At 42.2% G+C, this 24,821-nt stretch overlaps 3 protein-coding genes across 10 annotated transcripts in view; 1 reads left to right on the forward strand and 2 right to left on the reverse strand.

The window, feature by feature from the left end:
* Nucleotides 1-427: 427 nt before the first annotated feature.
* cnsta (consortin, connexin sorting protein a) lies at nucleotides 428-16,920 on the reverse strand. 8 transcript variants are annotated; one of them, XM_076155640.1, is made up of 12 exons: nucleotides 16,817-16,920; nucleotides 13,967-14,296; nucleotides 11,439-12,124; nucleotides 9,341-9,371; nucleotides 7,960-8,046; nucleotides 7,425-7,506; nucleotides 6,583-6,604; nucleotides 6,334-6,409; nucleotides 5,191-5,726; nucleotides 4,601-4,729; nucleotides 2,880-3,033; nucleotides 428-2,649 (listed from the first exon to the last, which is right to left on the reverse strand). In XM_076155640.1, exons 2-12 carry the CDS (start codon nucleotides 14,268-14,270, stop codon nucleotides 2,441-2,443), a joined length of 2,316 nt encoding a protein of 771 aa, XP_076011755.1. In that variant the 5' UTR covers nucleotides 14,271-14,296; nucleotides 16,817-16,920; the 3' UTR covers nucleotides 428-2,440. The 8 variants fall into 8 exon arrangements, with proteins under 8 accessions (XP_076011755.1, XP_076011757.1, XP_076011753.1 ...); XM_076155642.1 differs by having other exon boundaries at nucleotides 16,813-16,920; XM_076155638.1 differs by having other exon boundaries at nucleotides 4,601-4,726; nucleotides 16,753-16,920.
* A 527-nt stretch (nucleotides 16,921-17,447) lies between these two features.
* On the reverse strand, nucleotides 17,448-23,258 carry tfb2m (transcription factor B2, mitochondrial). Its single transcript, XM_076155561.1, has 10 exons — nucleotides 23,094-23,258; nucleotides 22,071-22,430; nucleotides 21,052-21,241; nucleotides 20,480-20,571; nucleotides 20,050-20,203; nucleotides 19,586-19,734; nucleotides 19,189-19,278; nucleotides 19,033-19,095; nucleotides 18,790-18,938; nucleotides 17,448-18,660 (listed from the first exon to the last, which is right to left on the reverse strand). Exons 2-10 carry the CDS (start codon nucleotides 22,356-22,358, stop codon nucleotides 18,471-18,473), a joined length of 1,365 nt encoding a protein of 454 aa, XP_076011676.1. The 5' UTR covers nucleotides 22,359-22,430; nucleotides 23,094-23,258; the 3' UTR covers nucleotides 17,448-18,470.
* A 283-nt stretch (nucleotides 23,259-23,541) lies between these two features.
* Nucleotides 23,542-24,821, forward strand: part of LOC143004566 (saccharopine dehydrogenase-like oxidoreductase) — an 8,046-nt gene continuing 6,766 nt past the window's right edge. Inside the window, exon 1 of the mRNA XM_076155562.1 lies at nucleotides 23,542-23,847. Coding sequence (XP_076011677.1) covers nucleotides 23,649-23,847 — 199 coding nt within the window. The 5' untranslated portion in view covers nucleotides 23,542-23,648. The remainder of the gene's footprint in view (nucleotides 23,848-24,821) is intronic.

Consider the following 24,821-nt stretch of genomic DNA (forward strand, 5'->3'; position numbering starts at 1 on the left):
CAATGGTTTTAACAAATACATCATACAAAGAAGAGGCATGAAACCTCATCTCCCTATAATAATTTGTAAGAACAAAGTGAAAATATTCATCAGTACAGGAAGAACCCAGTATGCAAGACAATTCATTCATTTCTGAAGTTGTTAACAACCTATGGAGTAAAATAAAACAAAAACGGTTTAGAGTCCGAAGAAATTGAACAACCAACGATGAAGATGATAATGAGGAATACACTGTCATGATTGGCAGAACAAAGCCTTCACTTTCATATCATCTATAGGAATAAAATATAAAGCACAAAAATAATCATGCATCTAAAATGATGCTCATCAGAAGAGTCCATTCACAAAATAAGGAATTTAATTCTCTTTCTGACTATCTTTAAGAAAAATGGCAATATAGCATATTGACCCTATAATGATGACAAAGCATAGAACGAAAGATGGATCTCATTTTTCCCATGTAAATCACTTAAACATGGCATCCCCATTATCATAAATAAGTAAAATCACCTAAAAGATTAAATAAGACATTTTCTGACTGATTGTCATCTGAACCAGCCAGAGGACATGTGCAAACAAAGAAAGAAATGTCTACAATTCCTTGTAGTCCTGGGAAAACCTGTATCTCCAAACAGACAGATAATACTGTTATATCTTAATCTGTTAAAAATGCATAGATTATAGAATAGAATCTAACTTGGAGACACACAATCTTTCCGGAGCACTTTTTATGGCAGCCACACCTTAAACCAACAAGAGGAAAAGAAGAATATGCCATCAATTAGTGAAAATTAATGAACTTTTAAAACATTGGCATGATAATAAAAGGTTGTTTTTAGAGACGAAGGTTAAGTTTTATTCTTAACCAAATTTTAAAATAATATAACAATTTATTTAACAAGTCCTGTATAGAACAAGGACTCAAATGTGGGGAAATCAGTCAAGAGATAATCTGTTCAACATGTAAATGGAGATGTGTTTCAAATTCTCCACATTAAGGCCTTGACAGACAAACAGCCTATATTACTGTACTTAATCATTCAGTTCTTACATGACAAATTCAGTTTAGAGCCACTGAACCTGAAGACAGTTTGTGCATGTGGATTTTGTCATCAAATAAAATCTTTCTTTAACCTGTGGCTGCAAAAAGTGATGGAATTGAAATAAATCCTAAAAACCTCAGTCACACTGACGTACCAATCATATGTGCAGGACATTAAACATTCTTATATAGAGGTGAACTGTGGTCGAGTTGCATATATCATTATCTGCTACACAAAGCAGCGCTAAATCTAGCAAGACTCAACAAACCATAGACAGACTGTTTGGACTTCTCAGTGGCAGCCATTGTTGGTAGAGATTTTGAGTTTTAAGCAATAAACTGCTGAAAAACAGTGCAGAAAGAGCAAAACATGAACGTGTCCATGTTTCCCCATGATTCATTTGATGTACCAAACTGTCTATCAACATCTCATTTCTGATACTAAAATAAAACTTTTTCCATCTTTTTCTGCCTAAATATAAATGCCCCACACATGAAACAATGCCAAGCTTTACATTAATCTCCAAAACATTCGTTATTAAGAATTCATGTTTATGATACAATTAAGACATTGATATCATTCAGAGTAGTACAACAGAGAATGATTTGTTCATTCCGAAACTTAAGTTACAATTTAAAAATGTCAACAATAAAAGCAACTCCAACAGTTGCAGCAGTGTGTAAAACGCCCAAAGGGCCCCTTCCTGTGTGCACTTTGCAGCAGAGCAACACTGGGTGCTCTTGTTAACACACTACATTATATACAGTATAACTTAACAGCTCTGTGTGTTGCAATTGTTCCTTTGTTTTTGTTCTTGAGTGAGTCGGCCCTGGCTTGGAGTCCAGTTTACATCCAGTCAGGTTCGACTCTCAGGCTGAGAGACCTTGGAAATTTGACTACCACTGATGTGTGGCGTCCACTCACAGCCGTGTACATACATGGACAACGAAATCACTGGGAAAATCTAAAAATCGGCAGGAAGTGACACACTGGCCAGTCAGCTCCATTCAATAGTCGCAAGTATGTCAACTTGCAACAGTTAGTAGGTATCTAGAAATGAACTAGCAGTGCAAAGTTACTCTCTCCCTGCCCCAGTTTTCAGTTCTCTCTGCTCTATTTAGCAGTGTTGTAAAGGAAGATCTATAAGACAACTGTGCTCTCTCAAAGTCTCATCAAACATGACTGTAATAAGGTTAAACAAAAAATGCCACTGTTATTAATCTTACAGTTTAACAGACAGAATAATAGCCACTTCCTCCACTTAGTGGCTTGGATTATATTTTTCTACCTGGAAGAGGGTCAGAGGCTGCTGGAACACGTTTTTCCTCTGTGGCATAAGTATACTGATGTAAACAAGGAGGCCAGTGGCGCCACAATGTCGAGGCCCAGCTTTGCTGCTAGGATCCAGGAGCAAACCAGTACTGTAACTGAGCCATCCCACGCTGTACCTGTGTAATGTAAAAGTCTGCATTTCTGGAGAAATCCTGACAGACCGAGGAGTGGGCATCACCCAGGGCGCAGTAAACGGCAGTGCCTCCGATGCTGATCACCACGGTAACCAGACAAAGCAGGAAGAGAAGCAGGCAGGAGTCACCACCCCCAACTTCTAAAGATGGAAGGAGGGACAAAACAGGGAGTTGGAGGGAAAGTTAGAGAGTTTATTAGATTCAAACTACTTACTGGAAGTTGTTTGAATTCATTGACGATTTTCACAATTGACTGCATCAATTTTGCATAAATTACCTAACACAAAACAGTGTCACAAAGAGCCCTTAGCTATCTCCATGGGCAGCGAAGGGCTGACCTGTTCACCTGTTAGCAATGCACAAAACACACCTTGCTCATAACCGTCATCGGGAACCCTGAAGCGCACTCGTCTTTTCCCTGGAGGTTTGTCAGCTTGGGGCTCCAAACTTGCAGAGACGCACACGTTGTCCACATGTATACCCCGCTTCTTCAAAATGGAGACCAATCCAGAGGAAGGAGCCGCCTGAGCATCAAATAAAAGTATAGATTGTAATTATACTCAAAAACACAAATATGAACACAAACAAAGATATAAACGGATTTTGCAAAGATCATTTTTCTCACATTGCCCCTTCCATTCTTTTTTGAACTTCCATTGTCGTTCCTTTACCTTTTTTGATCTTCATTCAAGAATTCTCAGAACTAATTTCATTTCCACAAAACTGTGAATACTTCTGTAAAGTTAATACATGATCACCTCCGTTTTCTTACACTGTTCCATTATATATCGCCGCGATTCTGTCCTTCTGTGTTTCAAGACGAGCAAAACCCTCCACTTTCCCACAACACCTCAATTCATTAAACATATTCTTACTCATTTTCAGTTCAGATTAGTTCAACTTGCATGCAATTCGTGCAAAAACCCTGTTATCCAATGTCATGACCTTTACATCCACCAGATGTCACTACATACTACATTCATGCTGAATGACTGCATAGCACATTCAGAAGTATTTGACTCTAACCAAACCACCATCAATGCTGTAACATATTCACTAAGTGAATGAGTGAATCATCTCAACTAAGTGTAAACTAAGAAAAGCAGGCAGTTTACTTAGTAGTTTGCAATAAATTAATACACATGACCCTCAGGTCTTATATGGAAAAAAGACAGCTGGTTATTATCATCATTATCACTTTATAGTATAATTTTGCATCATTCCTTTACCCAACACAGACTTCCTAACCTAGAAAGGGAAGGAGGTCAGAACTGAACTGGGCATTTCCTCATTCTATGTACCACTTGAGTGTTGAAAGAAATCTCACAATACCTGCACTACCTGCTGTATTTGATAAAAGCAGGCCACCTCTCCACTTGCCCTTTATTCCCTTCCCCTTTCTTTCTCTCTGTCTTTGTTAGCTAAAGCTTTCTTTCTTCCTTTTCTTCAACACTCAATCTCACATGCAACAAACGTGAAACAAAGCAGTAACCAGCCGACCACATAACCAATGTGAGGTCTTGATCCATGCAGAAATTACAGAAAACATCATAGTTACAATACAGAATATCTGCTGACGCAATCGATGATGACAGTGCCCATTGTATTCTTCGTCTCCCTTCTCTCAAAGTCTAATTGTGTGCTCTGACATCCATAAAACAAATCTATAGCCTAGGTTTTACAGTAATGATGAGCTAATGTTTCTGTTGAGTGCTTTGCTGTCCATTATATTATTATATAGGTGCCAAGTTTGGTTGATACAAACTCACATCGACATTGAAATGGTTGTCAATTTGCAGATTTCAGCTTAATATTCTGGCAAACAATGTTGGTTTGGCCAAAATGCTTAAAAAACAAAAGAGAGGTTCAAGGTTATTGAGTTACTCAGCTTGGCGGAATTAATTAATTCAGCTCTATTCAATAGTTTTAGTCAGTTTGGAAGCACTGATGGTGCTGCGGCTGCAACACTAACACACAATCCCACTTTGTTGCCTGGCACTGACATGTACGTTGTCTAATAAACTGGTAACTGAGTAACTGGAAATCTATCATTCATCAAAGCACAAAGACAAACATGGGTCATATACACACCTCCTGTATAGTGATGAGTTTGGCGAGGTCATCAAGTGAGGCAGCTTCTCCAATGATGTCAACTCTCTCTACGCCATACTCGTACTCATCGTAATCTTCCTCCTTTTCCTCCTCGCCCTGCTCTGGCTGCTTTGTTCACAAAAAAAAAAATCACAAATCAATATACAGCTGTGGAAAATGTTAACATGTTCATTAGTCTGTTGTCTATTGAGATAAAACATGATTATCTATAAAAGCTGACAGTTTAAAAGCTTTTACATTTGCTGTAACAAACATCCAGAGATCCGTATGTTGATCGAAGGAACAAAGGCTTATTATAGAATAAATAGGAACAGGGTAAATTGCTGCACGAGCTGCAATGCCTGAAAACACAAAGAGCGCCACCTACAGCAACTCAAAGAAGAATTGGAATGCAAAGATAATGGCATAAGCAAACTCCGACAAATAAACAAGGAACTAACAGGCTGCTGCTTTAATTCATTCTTCATTCAATTTCATTCTTTATTATTTGTTAATTCTTAAGTTATATTCAGTTCGAACATCTTCCAACTTTAACCCTGAGCTACATAAATAAGCAACACAGCGTGTACCTGGGTCTCTTGGTGAAGCTGGGTCTGCCCATACTGCTCCTCCTCAGGTGGGGCCTCCTCCTGCAGCTGTGGTGCCTCCACCTCTGGCTCACTGAGTAAAGCCTCCTCTGGGAGAGATTGGCCTTTCTTCTCTTCCTCGTCCTCTCCCTCATCTTCCATCTCCACGGCCTCTGCCGCCTCTTCCACTTCCCTGTCCCCTTCCTCCTCTTTTACCTTGTTTTCCTGTGTGGGACCTATCTCTCCTCCCTGCAGCGCTGCAGGCTTGGACTGATCCATTTCTGCAGAAGTAGAGGGGTGTAGTCCATTCCCCCTGACTGTAATGGTGTATTCGACCCCTCCTTCCAACTCTCCTCCCCCTCTGTCACTGGCCTTCTTGTCAGTCAGCTGGCTTCCATGAGACGGGGCCCTCCCCTCCGGTTCTTGGTCTGGGTCTGCCCTGTTCTTTTCTGATTTCTCTAGGGGGAGGCGGCCGTCTACTGTGGTGTGGGGATTAACTAGTTGGCTGCTCTGCTCTGCCCCACCTTTAACCTGATTAGCTGGAAAGAAAAAGAAAAAAGGAGAGAATGTCAGTGTATGTTACACTGCATGCCTATGTGCATGAGTGTATAAGATGTACACACAATATGGTGTACAACCCAACTAGTGAAACTATCTCAAATTTGTTTTGATGTCTGACTTTTTTCAAGTACAAGTATCGGCAAAAGATGTCCAGATCGGTCAACAAGCTATGACTGGAAAATCTTAATAAAACTTTTAAAAGGACCATTTGTTTGCATGTACCAGCCCAATAATTACAAATTGGATATGCAAACATCAATGTTTGCATATCCATTTCAACATCAATTACTGTTTTCCATTTATTGGAAAACAGTAATTTGTTATTGTTATGGATTGCCTGGTTTCCGTCAATTTCAGGAAGTCATTGAAAGGTTCTGCTCCCATCTCTCTTCAACGCTGTACTGAAATATGGTAGAGTACAGTACAGTTGTATTGAAAAAAAGGAAATATATTTCAGTCAACAATGGCTGCCTGATATGTAGAAACCAAAATCAGAAAAGCAAATGTAAGGCAGTAAACAGGTATACATGCCAGTATGCATGTACACACACACAAACACACCCACTGTCACACACCCACACTCACCTGAGGAACTCGAAGGCAGTGGGCCGCTAAGTCTCTCCTCTTCAAATGTAACCCTCAAAAAGTCTAGAGAAGTACACTGCAGTATGGAAAGACAAAATGTTGAGGTATGAATACAAATACATTACTGGAAAGTACACATGTGCACACTTCAGCCATGTATACAACTGACTGAACTCAGCATCTGGTGACTTTAGCAGTTTTAACTACATGTACATACATACAGTACACAAGAAATGGTGGAAATCTTACCGCAGCATCCTTAGCTCTTGGTCTATAAGACAATGAAAGAGATGAACGTGAGAGAGAGATTGCAAGAGACAGAGAGAGAGAGAGAGAGTGAAATGGCGAGGCTATCAAAGCCTGTTCCTGTTTGTAGTTAATGAAGGAGTGAAGGATGGTTGACCCCTCTGTGTTCTGCCATTCTAATATTAGTCGAAACACATCTCTGTGGCCATCGTGTGTGTGTGTGTAAGTGAAACCCTATCAGAGTGATGGCTCAAATGTCTTAAAGTGCAGCAGCAGCAAAGGGCCATGGTGTTTAAACCATCACTGCAGCACCACAACCCCCCCCCCCCCCCCCCTCTCTCTCTCTCTCTCTCTCTCTCTCTCTCTCTCTCTCTCTCTCTCTCTCTCTCTCTCTCTCTCTCTCTCTCTCTCTCTCTCTCTCTCTCTCTCTCTCTCTCTCTCTCTCTCTCTCTCTCTCTCTCTCTCTCTCTCTCTCTCTCTCTCTCTCTCTCTCTCTCTCTCTCTCTCTCTCTCTCTCTCTCTCTCTCTCTCTCTCTCTCTCTCTCTCTGACAGGTGTGCAGGTTCTAGTGAAGATGCTCTTGTTGCAGAGATGTTCTGGTAGGAGCAAACCCTCCCTAAAGCTGCAGTTTGCTTATGTTCAACATCCTTTCCAGTACAAACAGTGCAGTGCCTTTAAATTCAATTACTTCTGTAGTAATTAAGTTGTGTTTCCTTCTTTCCTTTTCCACATCTTGTGGCCATTAAGGCTAACAAACCAGAACTATGACTTAAAAAAATGGAGAGTAGAAAAGATGTATCAATTAGATTTTGTCCTAATAAAGACAGAGATGACACACTCACTAACCGATTGTGTGTCTGGCAGATGTGTTTTAGAATGTCCAGAGGTTGGGTTTCCAGGTCCGAAGAAGTTCTTCTACTCTGACTCTCTAAGAGAGACAGACAGACAAACACACAGAGACACAGATACAGTAGTTAGCCTGGTTGGGAAGAAGGTAAGATGAGCTGTACTTCCAGTGATACAAATAGAAATGAAACCTTGGGCCATAATCCTATTTCCTGATGGAATCTGTGTTATAGCATCAGCGAAATTAAATTAATTCATGGGGTCCAGTTTACAGCAAGACACTCCAGAACACAGCAGTATTGCTTGTGTTAACTAGCACATTAATACATTCAGTAACATGTTGAGTGTTGCCAGCAGCTAGGCAATGAAAATATTATTGAGTCTCAACTTCAGGACCCAACTTATCAAGACTCTAATTTTAGCAATGCCCAAAAGCAAAATCCTGGATTAAACCATTGTGATCAAGAGAGTAATCAGAGACACCAGGAGGACCAAGACGTAATATGTGTGTGTGGTGTGTTTGTATGTGTGTTACCCCACTGATCCTGGAGTGTATTCAGGTTATCTAATATTCTCTGGTGATAGAGCCTTTCTAGTTGGAGGCATCGTAATGCCTGCTGGTCTGAACGCCAAAGGTCAAGAAGCATATAACGCACACACGCAGGGAGGCACGCACGCTCACACACAGACACACAAATATACCCAGATACACACAAATACATACAGTATAGGGCCTACGCAGGACTACTTTTGTAGATTCAGTAATTACAATTCAATAATTAAAGTTGTCAGCTCTAGAACAACATTGATGAAGCTAACTTAGATGAGCAAATAGTAAAAGAAGAGAAACTGAAAGGGGAGAGAGCAAAGACATGTTGAGGAAGAGGATGAAAGCGATGGAAGAGGAAGGCGCTCCAGAGAGCAGTCTCTCATGTTTATGGATATGAGTGGCCAAAACAATCCGTCTTTGACATGGCTCAATGCCTTCTCTTTTTCTCTAACTAACCCTCTATATGCGTGACATAGCTAAGCCGGCTTGGCTTCTCTCGGACTCTTCATTCCTTCCCTCCCTCTTCCTCCTCCTCCTCTCTCTGATTAACGCTCTGTCAGGGTTCCTCACGCTCTCCTACGTTTCTCCTTCCTTTTCAGGATTCAGCATTTCTTCCTCCTGCCTTCTTTTCTTGATTTACCCTTAATTTCTGTGAGGGTCTGAGTGTGTTTCTATGTGCATGTCTCCTTGTGTTTGTGTGTGTGTGTGTGTGTGTGTGTGTAGGATCACATACGCACATACCTATTGCATGTGCCCAGAGTATATCAAACCATAAATCAGAGGAGATTAGGTTTATATTCTACTCAATCAGCGGCCGAAATCTGAGACATTCCATCTGAGACATTCCACAATGAAGGTCCCTTGTTCCCTACAATGTTACACACACGTCCATTTGTAAAGAGTGAAGAATGATTCCTCAGAGGGATAATTAAAAGACATTTGATACTGCATTGTTTTTCGAACATAGGTTAATGCTGGGCGTTGCAATTGCATGGCTTTGCTGTCCCTCTCTTGTTCTTTCGCCCCACCTGCTGCTATGACACATTTGCGTATTCTTCTTATCTGTTCCGTCTATTCCCTGTCTTCTGACTTCTCCTCCCTCTGTTCTTAATCACCCTGCCTGTCAAATCAGCGAGGCAGTGAAAACTGTCCCTCTTGTACCCTAAATCAGAGAGAATACAGATGGTATCTAGCAAAGCAAAAGACAGACAGACAGACAAGCTAAATGCACAGGGGATCAGTGTAAATGTAAAGCAAAGAACATGTAAAATACAGGCTGTCACGCCCTGCACAGACACAGACACAGACACAGACACACACACACACGCACGCACGCACGCACGTACACACAGAGGGATAAGGATACAGTCCTCATGAAGAACATAGGCTTCAGCAATCTGTGTAGAGAGAGAGATAGAGCAAGATAGAGAGAGAGGAAGAGAGACAGAGAGAAAGAGAGAGGGAGGGAGAGGGAGAGAGAGAGAGAGAGAGAGAGATTATGACTTCTAAATCAAATGTGCTTTAATGAAACATTGAGTATAAAAGGTAATTATGTGTACATCTGATGACAGAATATTAGTAATTTGTGATCAAGAACCTAGAAGAATAATTCATGCACTTGCAAATGCAGAACGCTTCCCCGAAAACAAGAAGTAGTAAAGAACACAACAAAAGCTTCAATAAAACCTTTCATTATGACATGAAAAGCAGACACTGTTTTCAACAACATCAGACAACTGTTGAACCGCCGCTGACGTCTAAACATAAAGATCAGCTTAATATTCTACTAACACAATCAGGAGAGGAAGAATAAAGGGCAGAGAGGAAGAGGACAAGCACACAATAATGACAGACACTCTACCTCTATTCAGCAAGCGTTGCTTTCATGTTTCTCAGCTGATCACCAAACAATCCACAGAATGGCACGAGTGTGTGCGTGTGTGTGTGTGAGAGAGAGAGAGAGCGACAACCAGGGAGAGTGGCGAGAGGGAGATTGCAGAGAGGAGGGCCAAAAGTCTCAAATTTCTAATGATTACAAGGGTGAGACAACTGCAAAGGTCACAATTGTAACTCTGTATTTGACTTTCACTCTTAAATATCTGCTGGAAGTACTTTCAAAGTTCATTACTTGTGATGTTTTAGGGATTTTCTTTAACTCCTCTTCTCAGTCCATATTTCTGAATTGTACGCCAGCTAATTTTCTTCTCTATAATCTTAAATACTTCTTAAATCTTACATTTTTTTAGCAACCACAGACTGAGAACGCCTTCATTAAATCTGTACATTTGCTGTTAAGTTTAATCTGTATATAAGGCTTTAGTGCCTCCATATGTCCATTTCTACTTTCCACCATTTTACAGTTTGTAAAATTGCTGGTGAAGCATTTGAATTCAACCCTCAAGACAAATGCCTATAATAGTTTGGTTAAGACTTGACTTGCTCTAAAGCTTTCTGAAGCTCATATTGGAATTCATGCTTCAGTTTCAAAGTGGGTCCATAATCACTTCAATGTTGTGCTAGTTTACAGCGGCTATTTAACCACAAATTATAAAAATGTTAGGAATTCTCCTCTAAAAATTAAAAAAAAGAGGATTCGAGACAGAAATAGAAATTAATAATTAACTCATGTTTACATAACTGAAAGGTCTATACAACTGTTAACCAATGGCAAAAAATGTTCGTGCACAAATAAAACTGAACTCTCCGACTTCTCTCTAACACACACACACGCACACGCACATGCCTGAAAGAAAGCAGTGCTCAGGTGGAATGCCTTGTCGAGGCTATTATAAATCAAAGTGACACACACCCCCTTCACACACCCCTTAACCTACATGTCCAAACATGAAGCTACGTGTGTGTGTGTTTGTGTGTACGAGAGAGTGAAAAAGCTTGAGATTGCACATGTTTAATGTAGTTCAGAGTTTTTAATGTAGTATTTGTGGACTTTGTTTGTATGTTTGTGTGTGTGTGTGTGTGTGTGTGTGTGTGTGTGTGTGTGTGTGTGTGTGTGTGTGTGCAGACTGATAACAACCATGCCTTAGCGTACAAAGTGCCATTTTGATTATGAGGTCTCGTAGAGAGAAGAGAGCAGAGAAGCAGAACATTGGAAAAACGTGAGTGAGGTGAAAGAACTGGTGGAACTCAGAGCTGCACAATTTGGTCACAAAATTGTGTCAAATTGGGATAACTGCAACACATACTATAGTTCACAATTTAAACTGCGATTTATTTCTCATAGTGTGTCGGTGGGGGGATTCTTGTCACATAAACAGCACTTACAACGTATCTATATCTAATTTGTGGTTACACTGCACATGCTGTGTTTTGGAGCAGCTGACTTCCTCACGAGCCACCAGGAGGAAGCTATGTGGCCAAATTGAGATTTTGATTCCAATTGGATCCGTTGTGCAGCCCTAGCGGTAACGCACAGCTCACAGTATCCAATATATGGCAGAAGTTACCTGGTGAAGGTACTGTGGAAGGTGGGTGTCATCTCCTCTTTGTGCCAGCTGCTCCAGAGACGGCAGCGGAGCAGGGTTTGGGATGGGCCCTGTGGCACTGCTAGGGACCGGAGGACAAGTGGGCAGTGCAGTGGAGGAGGTTACTGGTCCAGTGGTGAAAGTGGGTCCTGTACCAGTTGCTATGGGTTCCGTTGTGGAGATAACTAGCTCTGTTGTTGAGCTCGCAGGGACTGAAGCAAGGGAGGTGGCGAGCGTTGTGGAACATGAAATAACTTTAGATGGCTCTTCATACCAGTCACAAGGCTGTTCGGTGTGCGGGGACCCAGAGGTGATGTTGAGCTCAGTGGGTGAGGTAAGAGGTTCTGCAGCGGGACTGGTGCTTTTTGCTAACCTGGCTGTGCCTTCTGTGACACACACAGGCCTGACTGTGTTGGCGTGCCTCGTGTCTGAAGTTAAGGGAGCCGCAGAATCTGTAGGCCCTGTGGCGAAGGAGGGTTCTGGTGTGCAGGTGGAGACTGGAGGTGATCCGGTGTTGGAGTTATTAGAGTCCATCCTAGCATCACACTGGCTCAATTCCGCTTGGCTACTGGGAGATGCATTTTCTGGACTAGCCACTGGAATAGTTGAGGACGTAGGCTCTGGACTGGTCCCAGGACTGAGAGGATATGGAGCCTCTAGCAGACTGCCTACAGAGGGAGAGAGAAAGGCAATGGGCAATAATGAGCAAACAGTGAAAGAGAGTGAAACAGAGAAAATGAATGACAAGATTGCAAGACCATGGGTATATACACGCACATATATATTTAAAACTCGTCAGCCTCATATTCACTAAAATGGAGCGATATAAAATAATGAGCTACATTGGCTTTCTTCTTGTTCTCCTGAAAGGAATCCGTAAAGTAAGAGCTCTATAAAAAATATCTAGTCACTGCATTGCCACCAACTGATGGAGTCTAATTTGGGAAAAGCCTTTTGACTGAAGTACCACCATTCACCACAAGGGGAGTCACTGACTCAATTATCAATCCTGCCTCATGCTCTCCGGTGGGAGGAGGCGTGGAGGGAGGACTGGGGTGCAGCAGGTAGGAAGGCAGAGGAGGGAGCTGATCACGTTTTCTCTGACTCCAGCCACAACACAAGACACAAACCCACTAAACATACAAACACAATCACTCTAAACTCGTATCAGAACTGTACACACTGCTACACTGTTTCCATTACAATCAGATTAAAGATGAGCACACCAACCAAATGCAAACTACAATGCTAATGCAGGAGGAACACTGCACAATGACTAAGTGTGCTTGTGTGTGTGTGTGTGTGTGGTTGTGTCCATCTGCGTGGGTGTCCATGTGGGAGAGTGAACGTGTGTGCTGTAAACTGGTTTTGTGTTGCAAACACTGATGTAGTGTTACAGATCACCATGCTTGGTGAACAATAGTTGTGTGTGTGTGTGTGTGTGTGTGTGTGTGTGTGTGTGTGTGTGTGTGTGTGTGTGTGTGTGTGTGTGTGTGTGTGTGTGTGTGTGTGTGTGTGTGTGTGTGTGTGTGTTCGGGATTAACAAGATCTTCTCTCTACTAATTCCTCGTTCTCTCTCCCCTCTCTTGCCCTCTTCATAACTCCCCGTTTCCTCACATTCCAGCTCTCCCTTTCACTCACAGAGTCTCCTTGCATCTAATTTGTCCTATTACACTCTCTATTTCCGTCATGTGGTCAGGATGACATCATTTCCCCCCACTCAGCCTTGGCTCAATCTAAAATGCTGAACATAAAAACTTACTGTTGTACATTACAACAGTGACTGGGCCAGATTGTGACCACAGCATTGGCATTCACATTGCTGTAATGATTCACATCACACACACATACAAACAGTGTGAAATTGTCAACTGCCAAAGTAAATCATTGATAATTCAGCCATCCCATTACCTTTGATCACATTCCAGCATGTGTGATACATTTTTTAGTTAGTATTCGCACAGTAAGCGACTCCATCGTGAGATTAAATCTTTACCGCCAGCTGTACCTCCAACAACTATAAACGGCAGATTGCACCTGTATAACTTGTTTTGCAACGTGACACCTATCTCCACACTACGGCTGTCAGTGGATCTGTACAGCTGCATAGTATTTTAAAGGCAATGTACAACATTGTTATTTGATATTTAACTGAAAAATACATTGGACCTTATTTTGACATCAAATACAAAGATGTTTAAAGCAAAAGCACCTTTTTCATGATGGAGGTCAATTAACTATGTTGTTTTTGTTAATTTATTTACTATAGCTCTGAAATTAGTTGCCTACATAATTTCAAAAGGCAAATGCTTTGTTTGCATCGATGGGTGGTTTGTGCTTATATGGCACAATTGTAGAATAAGATGTGGAGTAGGAAGATTTATTGAGTTTATTGAAAGATTTTCCCTTCCCTCTTAGAAACGTTTACGCCACGGAGCAACACGTGAGTATATTGGAATACACTGAGGGTGGGTGTATGTCTGTGTGACGATTCAAAGTGTCCATCTTACCACTTTCTGAATAGGACGAATCAGTCATGGGCGTGTCTGGAGACTGGCAGCGAATCAGGCAGCTCGATTCCTCCGACTCTACCTCCTCTTCCGCTTCTTTCATCACCTCGTCGTGGTCTTCCTCTTCCTCATCCTCCCCCCCGTTGTCGTTGAGAGAGTTGCTCTGGATGAGCTGGTGGCTTCCTCTCCCATCGCTCTGGCCCTGTGTCAGAGCGTTTGTCTCGTTGAGGTTTCGATGTTGGACGGCGGGACAATCGGGGTTGAGAAGGTTATCGCACACGTCAACTCCCTGGAATTGTGACATAACTCTTCCCTCCCTCTCACACTGACCTGGAGAAGAAAAAATACCAAAGGAAACACAAGGGCAATGCAAATTACAACCTTAACAAACCTTAACTGAACTAATCCTAGTTTTTGAATTAGTAAACGTAATCTTCAAAAAAGAAAAAGAGAGACAAATCCCATGCCAGTAAATCCCAGTTTCAGTTGACCTTCACAGGTCTTTTACAGGTCAGACGGAATGCAAATGGGGGCAAACAGCAACACAACAGCAACACACACAGACTTGCTCTTTCTTGCAGATGCAGCAGTTTGCCTCCACTTATAGTTGGTAATTATAAATCACTCCCTTACTTTACACCATATATTATTGTCTCATGGTTGCTGAACTTGTTATACTTATATTTTGTGTTCTTTAGAGAATCGTTAAGCTTCCAAATGTCTTACTTGTATTAAGGCCGTTGACATAATTAGGAAGACACCAAAGAGGGATAAATAAAACCTCTCTGACACAGCAGACAGAACAAGAAACAACAAGAAAGTCAGAACCAACTGGAGTGAGAAAGAGAGGAACAGAACAAGTTAAGCATCATTCCAGCGTTTCCAAACAAACCCCAAGGCCCAATGACATTTCTTTTCAACTTGTGCACACAGCCATCCCACCGACACCTTGCTCTGCCCTGCAATCAGTGTCAACACACAAATAATGGTTGGAGATTATAGGGATTGTTTCAGGAACTCCTCAAATAGAAAATCAAATTAACAACTAACAACTCTTGACAAGTTCCAAAGTCACAACAAACCCTAGTAACAAACCCTAATAATGCACACACAGACCATAATAATTAATAAAACTATGAAATAAGGAGATACAAAAGAGTACACACGCCCCTCAGAATGTGATTGGGTGGGATGAAAATTTTAAATCACCTAAATACAAGGCCGTCTTATATTAGACAATTTAACTAACTATGGCTGCACAACTCACTGACACACTGTCAACATACACTAAACATTCTCAACTTCACAGAGCAAACTTTCAAAAATAGTCCAGAAAGAACCCGGTGTATTCTAAATTAAAAATAAAACATAATCTCCTACACACATCCAATCTAATGAAAGCTCATCTCAGAGGAATTAAGCTGTCCTGGTTTCCTGCAGTACAAACTGTTTCTCCCGTCGCCCTCTATAGCTCTGTGCCAGACTGTCAACCCAAATGTCTCTGAAAGGACAGGTAGAGCTCAGAGTCGCTGTGCAACCTTTTCTTTATGCTGCTTGCAGTCTTTCCAAAGCCCTTACCTGCTTTGGGTCCAGATTATAAAAAGGTATCCAACGGAAGGAAAGGAAATGTTCACGAATGCAGTGACTCGGGTTGTACAAGCTCTAGAAATGTCAGCATGAGCCAACACCCTCTGGGACACTGCTGTACATCCCAACAGAAACAAGGTGATGATTCAATACACTAACATAACCACTTGTGGGACAGACTGGTTCGTAGTCTAATTACTCCAAGATGGGCATTTCCCAGTGGACAATGTTCCAGTCCCTTCACAAACAACTGCTACCTCTGGCTTATGTAACTCCAACCTTTGGATTACACACAATGTTGCTGTTGCACCTTTCCAACCTCTCTGTAGTGCTTTAATGTATTGTTATTTTTAAATTGGTGGTATCTGTGTCAGTCCGTCTCCCGCAGCGGGATCTGTCCACACAAACCTCAGTCCTCTCCTTTTTGTCTGTGCTCTACTCCACAGGGGATCATCAATAATGAAACACAGAGAGACAAATGGAGAGAAGAATGGATCCATGAGGCCAAATGAGAGGCAGGTGGGGGCGATGTAAACAATGACAGCGGACATGGGGACAGCAGAGGACACACAGGTAGAGGACATATAGACTAGCTGTGTAAACACTCCATCAATGACTGACACCAGAAACCTACAGAGCTAAACACAAGCACGGGTTTTGAATTATTGCACCCCCATGATTCAGAGAACGGGTGACATCACACTGAGGTGTGACGTGCCGCTTGTTGGGACAGTAACGATGTAGCTCGTTACTAAATAGCAGTTTAAGGGAAGGAGAGGTTGTTGTCATACTCATATTGAAATGAGTCAGTCTGCGTCAAAACAGAACAGAATTAAACACAAATGAAATGAGCCACTGTCATCTTTCCAATAATGACTGACAACGTTAGCTGAATAGTTCCCACGTAGCTTCAGCTCACTACATCAGATAACCACGGAACACGGTAAGAAAGAAGTACAGTACAACATTACACTAACCAGGGAGGGTTTGCTGGGAGGCTGTTCACTTCTTTAACATTCGCAGACATTCGTTGTCGCAGAGGAATTAAAGACAACAGACTAGTTCAGGTTAAAAGCAAAAGTTATTAAATAGCCGACGCTTTGACAAAATGTCCCGTTCACGTTAATGGACCTGCAGTTAGCTATTGTTAGCTAGCACATCTGGACAACACGCCGCAGAGCAAAGCTTCATTCACAAACCTGACAGTGTCGCTACATGCAGTTTAGTGTCAGGGCACATTAACCTTTGCGCCGGTGTACCTACGGCTGAATAGCTCGGCTGTGAGCTGTAATCTTGTGCATCTGTCCCGTTGCTCCGCCGCGGCACTGCTGTTATCGTAATGACTGTCGGTGTTTGTTTGGTTCAGTCTGAGGTCGATGCTGGCTGCCGCTGTCACAGGGCCTGCGAAACATCACTGCTCTCGGCAGTGGCGCCTCCTGCTGACCAAACACCGCCGTTACGTCCGCCACCCCGCATACAATTCAGCAAAACATGACATCCTGTTTTTGAACACATGAATACAGTGCCTTGGAAAAAATTCACTGCAATATAATTGAAACTATTTAAAGTAATTACTAATGTGCTTTTCTGTGTTCTATCGTGTGTGATGTATTGCTTTAGGACTCCTTGTTGCTAATGTGTGCCTGTACAAGCCACTGCTACATGCCGTCTGATAGATTAGAGTTAGTTAGATAATATTTATTATTTCTGGTTTAGTGTATGTATTGTGCATTGTCCCTGCTAAATATATGAAATAAAATGTGTTCATTGGGTGTTCTTAGTGATAAACCCAGCTCACTTTTCACTGCAGGACCCTCCAAGAGGTTTTTGGATTCTGGCCCAGTCTTTCCAGAAGCAATATTGCAAAATTATGTCAATGAAACCACAAAGCATGTTTATTATGGAATATTTTGTTTTTATTTTGTAGCTTTCGATGTGTGTTCTAATAACAAGTGTCCTGTTTTAATGACATTTCAGTGCCAGCACTCTTAAATGGAAAGGGACCATAGCATACTGTATGACTGTTGCAGTAGTATTGTAAACATTGTGCAACTAGGGATCAACAAAGGGGAGATTTACCATCTATTCAAGTGATCCACACCCCTCAAAATACCTCTTCTTGGAGCAAAACAGAACAGTAAATCATTTACCCTTCAGACCCGTTACCGAAGTTTGATTTAATGATTTAAGAAATTAGACAAGCATGTTACATTTTCTGTAATAAAACACAATAGGCCTGTCAGACATTAGACAAGTTTATGCACTGAAAATGACTATACAAAAATATACAAGGCATACGTATAACATACTTCATTCATATGCAGGTCTTACTGCAGCATTCAGTAAATGTTTGTTGCTGTCATGTTATGCTGCAAAAGCAGTTTCACAATTCAAGTACAAACATCAGATTTATGGCAAAATCATCTGCCTGAGGTGATGGACATGCGAGGTTGTTCAATCACCGATTTCTGACATTTAGCAGACAATCCTAATGCTTTTCATCCCACAAGATCCATTGTTTCACCCTCATTGGAACCCACTTAGAAGCATATTGTGACTGTTAATGTGAAAAAGTGGTCTCAGCTCTGAAAGCTCACCCAGTAGGGACCCCAGTTCAGGACAGCGCAGTGCCATCTGCCGTTGGCTCTCTCACACACACACACACCCCTTTGTTCACCCCCTTCAGTATGCAGGCAAATGTGTGTTCTGAAAATAAGATACTGATACAGGTAACACTGTATCCATATTAGCAACATTTATGACTCTTTTAAGTTCATGAACATTTCTATATCTTTTATCTGTGTGTATTACGGTTGAATTCATTTCATGAAATTTCATCAATTTATATCTTACATCATATACATTGGTGTATATTTCAGTTTATGATCTCTAAAAATGCACCAGTTGTATGTGTATTCTATGCCCAACCCCTCCTCCCTTGGTTTTCCAGAATCTCCTTGTAGAGCCAGCTCTGTGTGAACTCCTGACTCTTGACGATCAGCCGGAACAGTTCCAGGTACTGCTCTGGGTAGACGTTACCTATTAGTATGTCGTCAGGCAGGCCCATCTCAGATAATAGTTTACTCCCACTGTCTGGTGACCAGAGGCTAAAAAAACAAAACATAAGAGACAAGGTAAATCAAACTGCTTACAGATTGAGCAAGTGTGGACTGTATGGCTGTGTGCACGACACTCTTTAATGACTTTTAATGGCTGTGTTTGTGTGCCTTGCTCACTTTAGTCTGTTAATGAGTTTAGCTCTTCTCTTGGCAAAACACTGTTTGATCATGAAAAGCAGAGTGGAAGCACTGGAAGGAGTGAGTCCACCAGAGAACAGGTCAGCCCGTGGACGTAGACGCACCAGACACCGATGATTATTAGGAAGCTACGGGGAGAAAGAAACGTGAGGGAAATATATTATTGAAGTCACTACACGAATCAAATGTCAAATTTTTAATGCATTTGGCTTTTTTCCTTACCGTGGATTTAGCCAAAGGCTTACTGCTCTGCTTTGAAGAGCTCACAAATGAATTCCAGGGCTCCTGCACGTACAGAGATGAAGACGCTGTTTACAAAAAGATTCTTTCTTTCATTGTGATGCCCCAAAGTAAGTCTTTGTGGTCCGGTATGCATACCTTGTGCAGCAGCTCGATATCACAGGCCATCTGGGAGAGGACGCCTAAGGCTCTGTAATTCGCCATGTTACCTGGACGAACCACCATATCCTGATGGAGAGATAGTGGCATTAATTATTACAGAGAAAGACTAAACAAACAATTGGGTCATCCAGTCATTTTAGCTACCAGGTGCAGCCTCACCCAGCATTAACTAGTGATAGTGCCACCAACATGGATACAGCAATCTTCAGAATGGATCACCAAGTTGATGATTGTAATCACGATAACTGTTAGTCATTAAATATGGATGGGATTAAGCTCAGAGCCTCCCCAAATGAAACAAGAGGAGGGCAAAACACACAGTTCTTTTCTATGATTAACAGACACTGGTACTTCTTCACTTAAAGCTCTTTACCAGATATTCCTTCTCGCTTATGAAGAGGTTGTGCTCTATTCGTCCATATCTGAAGATAGACTGTCGTTCGAATAAAGAGTACATCAGCTTCAGCAGAAAGCCTCGTTCATTACGGGGGGGCATGATGCCCACCACCTTCACTGGGACATCTAGACACACACAGGAAAAGACGTGTAAATGTATACACTCATACAGAAAACAACAAACATCAGTGTCAGTACGCTATATAATGTAGTTGTCATTCAGCTAAAACTTTCTCAATACGATAGCATTTTCTCCCAAAACACTGATTATTGAGCAGGTAAGATTATGGTAAGATTATGTTTGCAGCAAGTATCACAGATCCCTGCTATTGTATCCCGAGTTTGTGGCACTTTAATTTGAGAACCATGGAAGCTCACAACTCTGAATGGCATGGAAATGGGTGCACAGTATTGGTGTAAATGTTTTTTTTCTTTGCTCACCATCAGTCCAGCTTGACTCCGATATTCCAAGATCAGTAAAGAGTTTGTCGCTGGACATTACAGGAGGTTTGAGTTTTCCACTGCCAATGGGGTCGAGTTTAAAGTAATTGCAGTAAACGGCTTCCAGCTGACCATCAAGATGACCTTCAATCTCCTACAACAACAAAACATGTTTGATTCAAACAAAAACTCATTACCAATGTGTTCCTCACAGTGACACATAAGAAAAAGTGATGACGTAATATATAATAACACTTAGACAGGCGAGGCCACAGTGGGCTTGCAACCACACCTCACAGACAAAACAGACTACATCCTGGTCTTCATGTTGACCATTAAATATTGAGTTAGGTTAGAACTAGGGACAGCTTAAGCTCAATGTAAAGATACAATGCAATTTATTCCTAACAGATATGTGTGTGAATGTTACCTGCAGATCAAGGAAGAAGGTCTTTTCTCCCTCGAGAGCCACAACTCTCTGAGCTCCAGCTTTCAGCAGTGACTTTGTCAGCACTCCAGGCCCTGGGAACAATGCACACACACCCTGTGAATTTACTGCTTTCATTTGCACAAGAGTCATATTATAACCACTGTAAAAGTTTGTATCACATAGACATATGGTAAGCACTGGTGTTATTTTACATCCAGGAAGAAAGGAGAAACTTTATTGGGTCAAATTACATGCCTTATCATGCAAACACGTCATTTGAAATGCGTCTTACGTGCCCCTCTTACATATCACAACACACACACATGCATTAGAGAGGGGTCAGCGCTGGGCAGCCATGATACAGCGCCCGTGGAGCAGTTTTGGGGTTCGGTGCCCTGGAGGCAAACTGGCAACTCTCGGGCTACCAGTCTACATTCTCGGTCCATACGGGGATTCGAACGGGCGACCGACTGGTTCCCAAGCCGAGTCCCCTGTAGACTGAGCTACTGCCGTCCCAATCACACATCCAAACAAAAATGCTCTCTCTCACAAATTGTACATGTTGTCCATACCTGGATTAATTTCAAAGACAACAGTCTTGGAGTCCTGCAGGTCAATATCCATGTGCTGCGTTACAAGTGTAGCCAGGTCAGGGTCCACTATGAATTGTCTGTTTATTTTACAGGCCTGAGCACGCTGGACATTCCCCTCTACATCCGAAATGTCCAAGAAGTCATACTGGCACAGAGGACGATACTGGCCCTAGAGACAGATATACATTTCATTTATTTTTTCATTTAGAAGGCAACAAAAAACATACAGTGGCCTCCATCAATCTCAAATGGAAGACTCCTAAAGCTGGCTGCCCAATCAACCTGAGCTACCGGGGGAGAAGGACCTTGATAAGAAGGGTGACCAAGAACCTAAAGGTCAGTCTAGCTGGGCTCCAGAGAACATCTGTTGAGATGGGAGAAATTTCCAGAAGGACAGAAAATTACTGCTGCACTCCACCTATCTGGGGCTTCATGGCCAGACAGAAGCCACTCAAAGTAAAAGGCACATGAAAGCCTGCTTGGAGTTTGCCAAAAAGCATTTAGAGGAAGATTCTCACTATCTGCCCTCAATTCTAAACAGCACTGCGAAACCAGGCACTGCTCATCACCTGCAAAATACTACCCCCATGGTGAAGCACTGTGATGGCAGCATCATGCTTTCAGCAGGGACTGGGAGTTCAGCCAGACTTGATGGAAGCTCCATGCAACAAAGTATGGAGTTATTCTAAATGAAAACCTGCTCCAGAGCACTATGGGCCTCAGTCTGGGCACATCACATCATATGCAAGAAGACTTGAAGCTGTTATTGCTGCCAAAGGTGCTTCAACTAAGTACTGAGTATAGGGACTGAATACTTAAATGAATATCCGTTTTTGCTTTTTAATAACATAGCAAAAATGTCTTGAGACATTTTATCTTATGAGCTTTTGAGTATAGATTGATGGGCAAAATAGGATATTTACCAATTTAAAATTAAATCTACAACACAAAGTCTGCAAAAATGTAAGGTCTCAGAATACTCTCCATAAGCACTGTACCTGTAGAGTCACAGCAGACAGGTTCCTGTGTGTGAGGGCTGAGGAGGGGGATTTCCTCTCTGCACAGGGCTGCTGGGAAATTGGGCCAAAACTGGGCCGACTAGGACCAGAGAATTGAGAGTTCAGGCTAAATGTCCTTCTTTGGAGTAAGGGGACTCGATGAACACACAGACGAGAGAGGCCGGCGGGAGCAAATGCTTTTCCATGTGAACAGTGTTTGCTTCTCCTGGTCTGGCAGCGAGCGGAGCGCATCACCGACTCCACCATTCTGCAAACTTGAGTGGTCATGGTGGATCAATGGGTGGCTATAGACAGAGATAACAGGAGGAGGCCAGGGAGACCTCTTCAGGAGGACACCGACTAAAGAAAGTAGGGAGGAAAAGCAAAGCGTAATATTAACATGAATAATTTGCTGACAAGAACCATCTGCAGTATTCAATTTCATGCATAGCATGTAGTACATTACATTACGAGCATTTGGCAGACGCTTTTATCCAAAGCGACTTACATTACATTACATTACCACCCTTCGAATGTAATGTAGGGTTCGGTGCCTTGCTCAGGGGCACCTCGGCAGGGGCTCGAACCGGCGACCCTCCGGTTCCCAAGCGGAAGATCTACCCACTGAGCTACTGCCTCCCTAGTACCGCTTTAAGTAATCATACCTCTAGAATTTTAATGCTTAATCAACTGAATTAGGTAGTCATCAACTGTAGAGCATCTATAGGCTATAAAACAAGGATCTCTGCATTGTGAAATGTCAGAGCCAGCAAACAGTACGGACACGTGGGGAGGTTGTTCACACTTCGCTTGACCACGAACTAACTAAGCCTAACTGGACTTAACCCAAACCCAATGCCATTCACAGTTATTAGACTTTAACCATCATTAGTTTAAGTAGCAAAACAACAGCAGGAGGATCCTGTTACATGAGCGCGTGGGCCCGTTACGGAGACTGCTTCGCCAAGAGTCCGATGGCTAGTTGCAGGATTATGGCATTATCATCTAGGAACCAAGACCCACCTCAAGTCAGAATGTCCTGCAAGTCCGACGACATAATCAGACCACAGCTGCGAGTCAATGTTGTCGAGTGGCGGTGTGTCTGCTGGTTGAACTGCGTGACATTGACCACTCCGCGTCCTTCCTGTTTCGCACTTCTCGTGGTGTTTGCTTGCGACGAGACGCCGGCTCATCTGGATGACGTCATTGTCGTCTGGCATCGGCGATGACCCAATCAGAAACTCGCGGAAGTTGTCAGGCTACCTTGCTAATGTAAACGTAATAATACATTAATTCAGATATTAGTTCCATAAAAGCGTGAAAGAACTCAACATTATTTCTTACCCATTGACTTCAAGACGTGCCCGACGTGTTTAAATTTAGTGTCAGTATAAAGTGACAGCGTAAACCCCTGTGGCTAAACACCTGTGTTAGCATAGTAGCATGACAGTGCTAGGGAAGTAGACCGAGAGGAGGGTTGTTAAAACCGTAATCGACCGCGCCGTCAGGCTCAGACTGCTCCCCAGTCACGCACCCGAGCCTGTCGCAGTAAACTCCTCCATCCTGCTCGCTGTCACCATGGTGTGTGTGCAAACATCCCCTAGCAGACCGTATCATATCGTTATTTTCGGTGCCTCTGGCTTCACGGGGCAGTTTGTAGTGGAGGAGGTGGCTCGAACTGTTGCCGAGGGTCCGAACGGGAACCTAAAATGGGCCATCGCGGGCAGGAGCAAGCAGAAGCTGGAAAAAGTTCTGGAGCAGGCCGCAGGAGTCCTCGGTATGCATTTATAAAACATTTGTAACTGTTTTAAAATCGTGGTGGTTGTGTTAAATGAGCAGCTGAGTGGCCGTTTGGTGGACTGAACGTCGCCCTGTGAGCTTTTAATCAGATTGTCTGCTCGTTAAGGTTAGTCCAGCTCACTCACCAACTATCTAACCAGGCTTTATTTGTTATCTAACGGAGATACTAGATTAGTTAGACACGACCGTGACCCTGTGCAGTAAAATGCAAAGACCAAATTTGGATATCAATGACGATATTAGCGTCAACCTCTATGTCTTTATGAAGCGATAGGTAGCAGATCTTAAATTGTTTTACTGATTAAGTGTCTAAAATCAATTGTCAAAAAGATTGTATTGGTTTCATCAGTAGGAATAACCGACGTTTTGTCTAAAAACAACTCGATGATGTCATGCATTAGAACTGCAATTCACCTGAACGCAAGTGAAATGTCTAATATGCTGCATTAGCTAAATATATTCCCTGTAAGCTTGCATTAATGCCCCAGGTTGGCAACATTCTAAATAAGGAAATCAGCAGTGCTCGATTAAAGAGCGCGTCTGTCACGTTTGACAGAGGATTAGCTTGTTATTCTATTCTTTGGGGAATGTACAACAGCTGATGGAACATACTCACTGTTCAAATCCGTCGCCATGACAGCACACATTGTGACGGTGAGATCAGTCGCTCACTGTGCACGGTGCTGTAGACAGAGCTTGTGTATGAACAGGAATTTGACTTTTCTCCCAAATTCTTGCAATGATTACATTCAAAACCAGTTTGTCATATTTTGTACTTACCTGGTTTTGTCTGACTAAAGAGTCTAAACATCCATCTCTTTTACATTTATACTTTTTTCTTTTTCAGTTACCTCCTTTATTTGCATAGTTAGGCGTTGGCCACATGAATCGTATTAATTCTTACTAAATAAATCATCCTATTGATAAAGATACAATGTATTCAATTGTTTA

The sequence above is a fragment of the Genypterus blacodes genome, unplaced genomic scaffold, assembly GCF_046128005.1.
Source record: "Genypterus blacodes isolate CSIRO-AG114 ecotype Tasmania unplaced genomic scaffold, CSIRO-AGI_Gbla_v1 ptg000067l_1, whole genome shotgun sequence".
NCBI classification, from domain to species: Eukaryota; Metazoa; Chordata; class Actinopteri; order Ophidiiformes; family Ophidiidae; genus Genypterus; species Genypterus blacodes.

Bases quoted from the DNA above. Each gene is read 5' to 3' on its own strand.
- cnsta (XM_076155637.1), bottom strand. From the start codon at position 16,792: ATGTGCCCTGACACTAAACTGCATGTAGCGACACTGTCAG. The intron at 14,297-16,752 runs GTTTGTGAATGA...TTTCTTCTCCAG, and splicing joins GCATGTAGCGACACTGTCAG to GTCAGTGTGAGAGGGAGGGA. The intron at 6,605-7,424 runs GTTAGTGAGTGT...ATTGTCTTATAG, and splicing joins ATCTGCCAGACACACAATCG to ACCAAGAGCTAAGGATGCTG.
- tfb2m (XM_076155561.1), bottom strand. From the start codon at position 22,358: ATGACCACTCAAGTTTGCAGAATGGTGGAGTCGGTGATGCGCTCCGCT. The intron at 19,096-19,188 runs GTATGCATACCG...CTGTACGTGCAG, and splicing joins ATATCGAGCTGCTGCACAAG to GAGCCCTGGAATTCATTTGT. The intron at 18,661-18,789 runs GTGAGCAAGGCA...TTGTTTTTTTAG, and splicing joins AAACTCATTAACAGACTAAA to CCTCTGGTCACCAGACAGTG.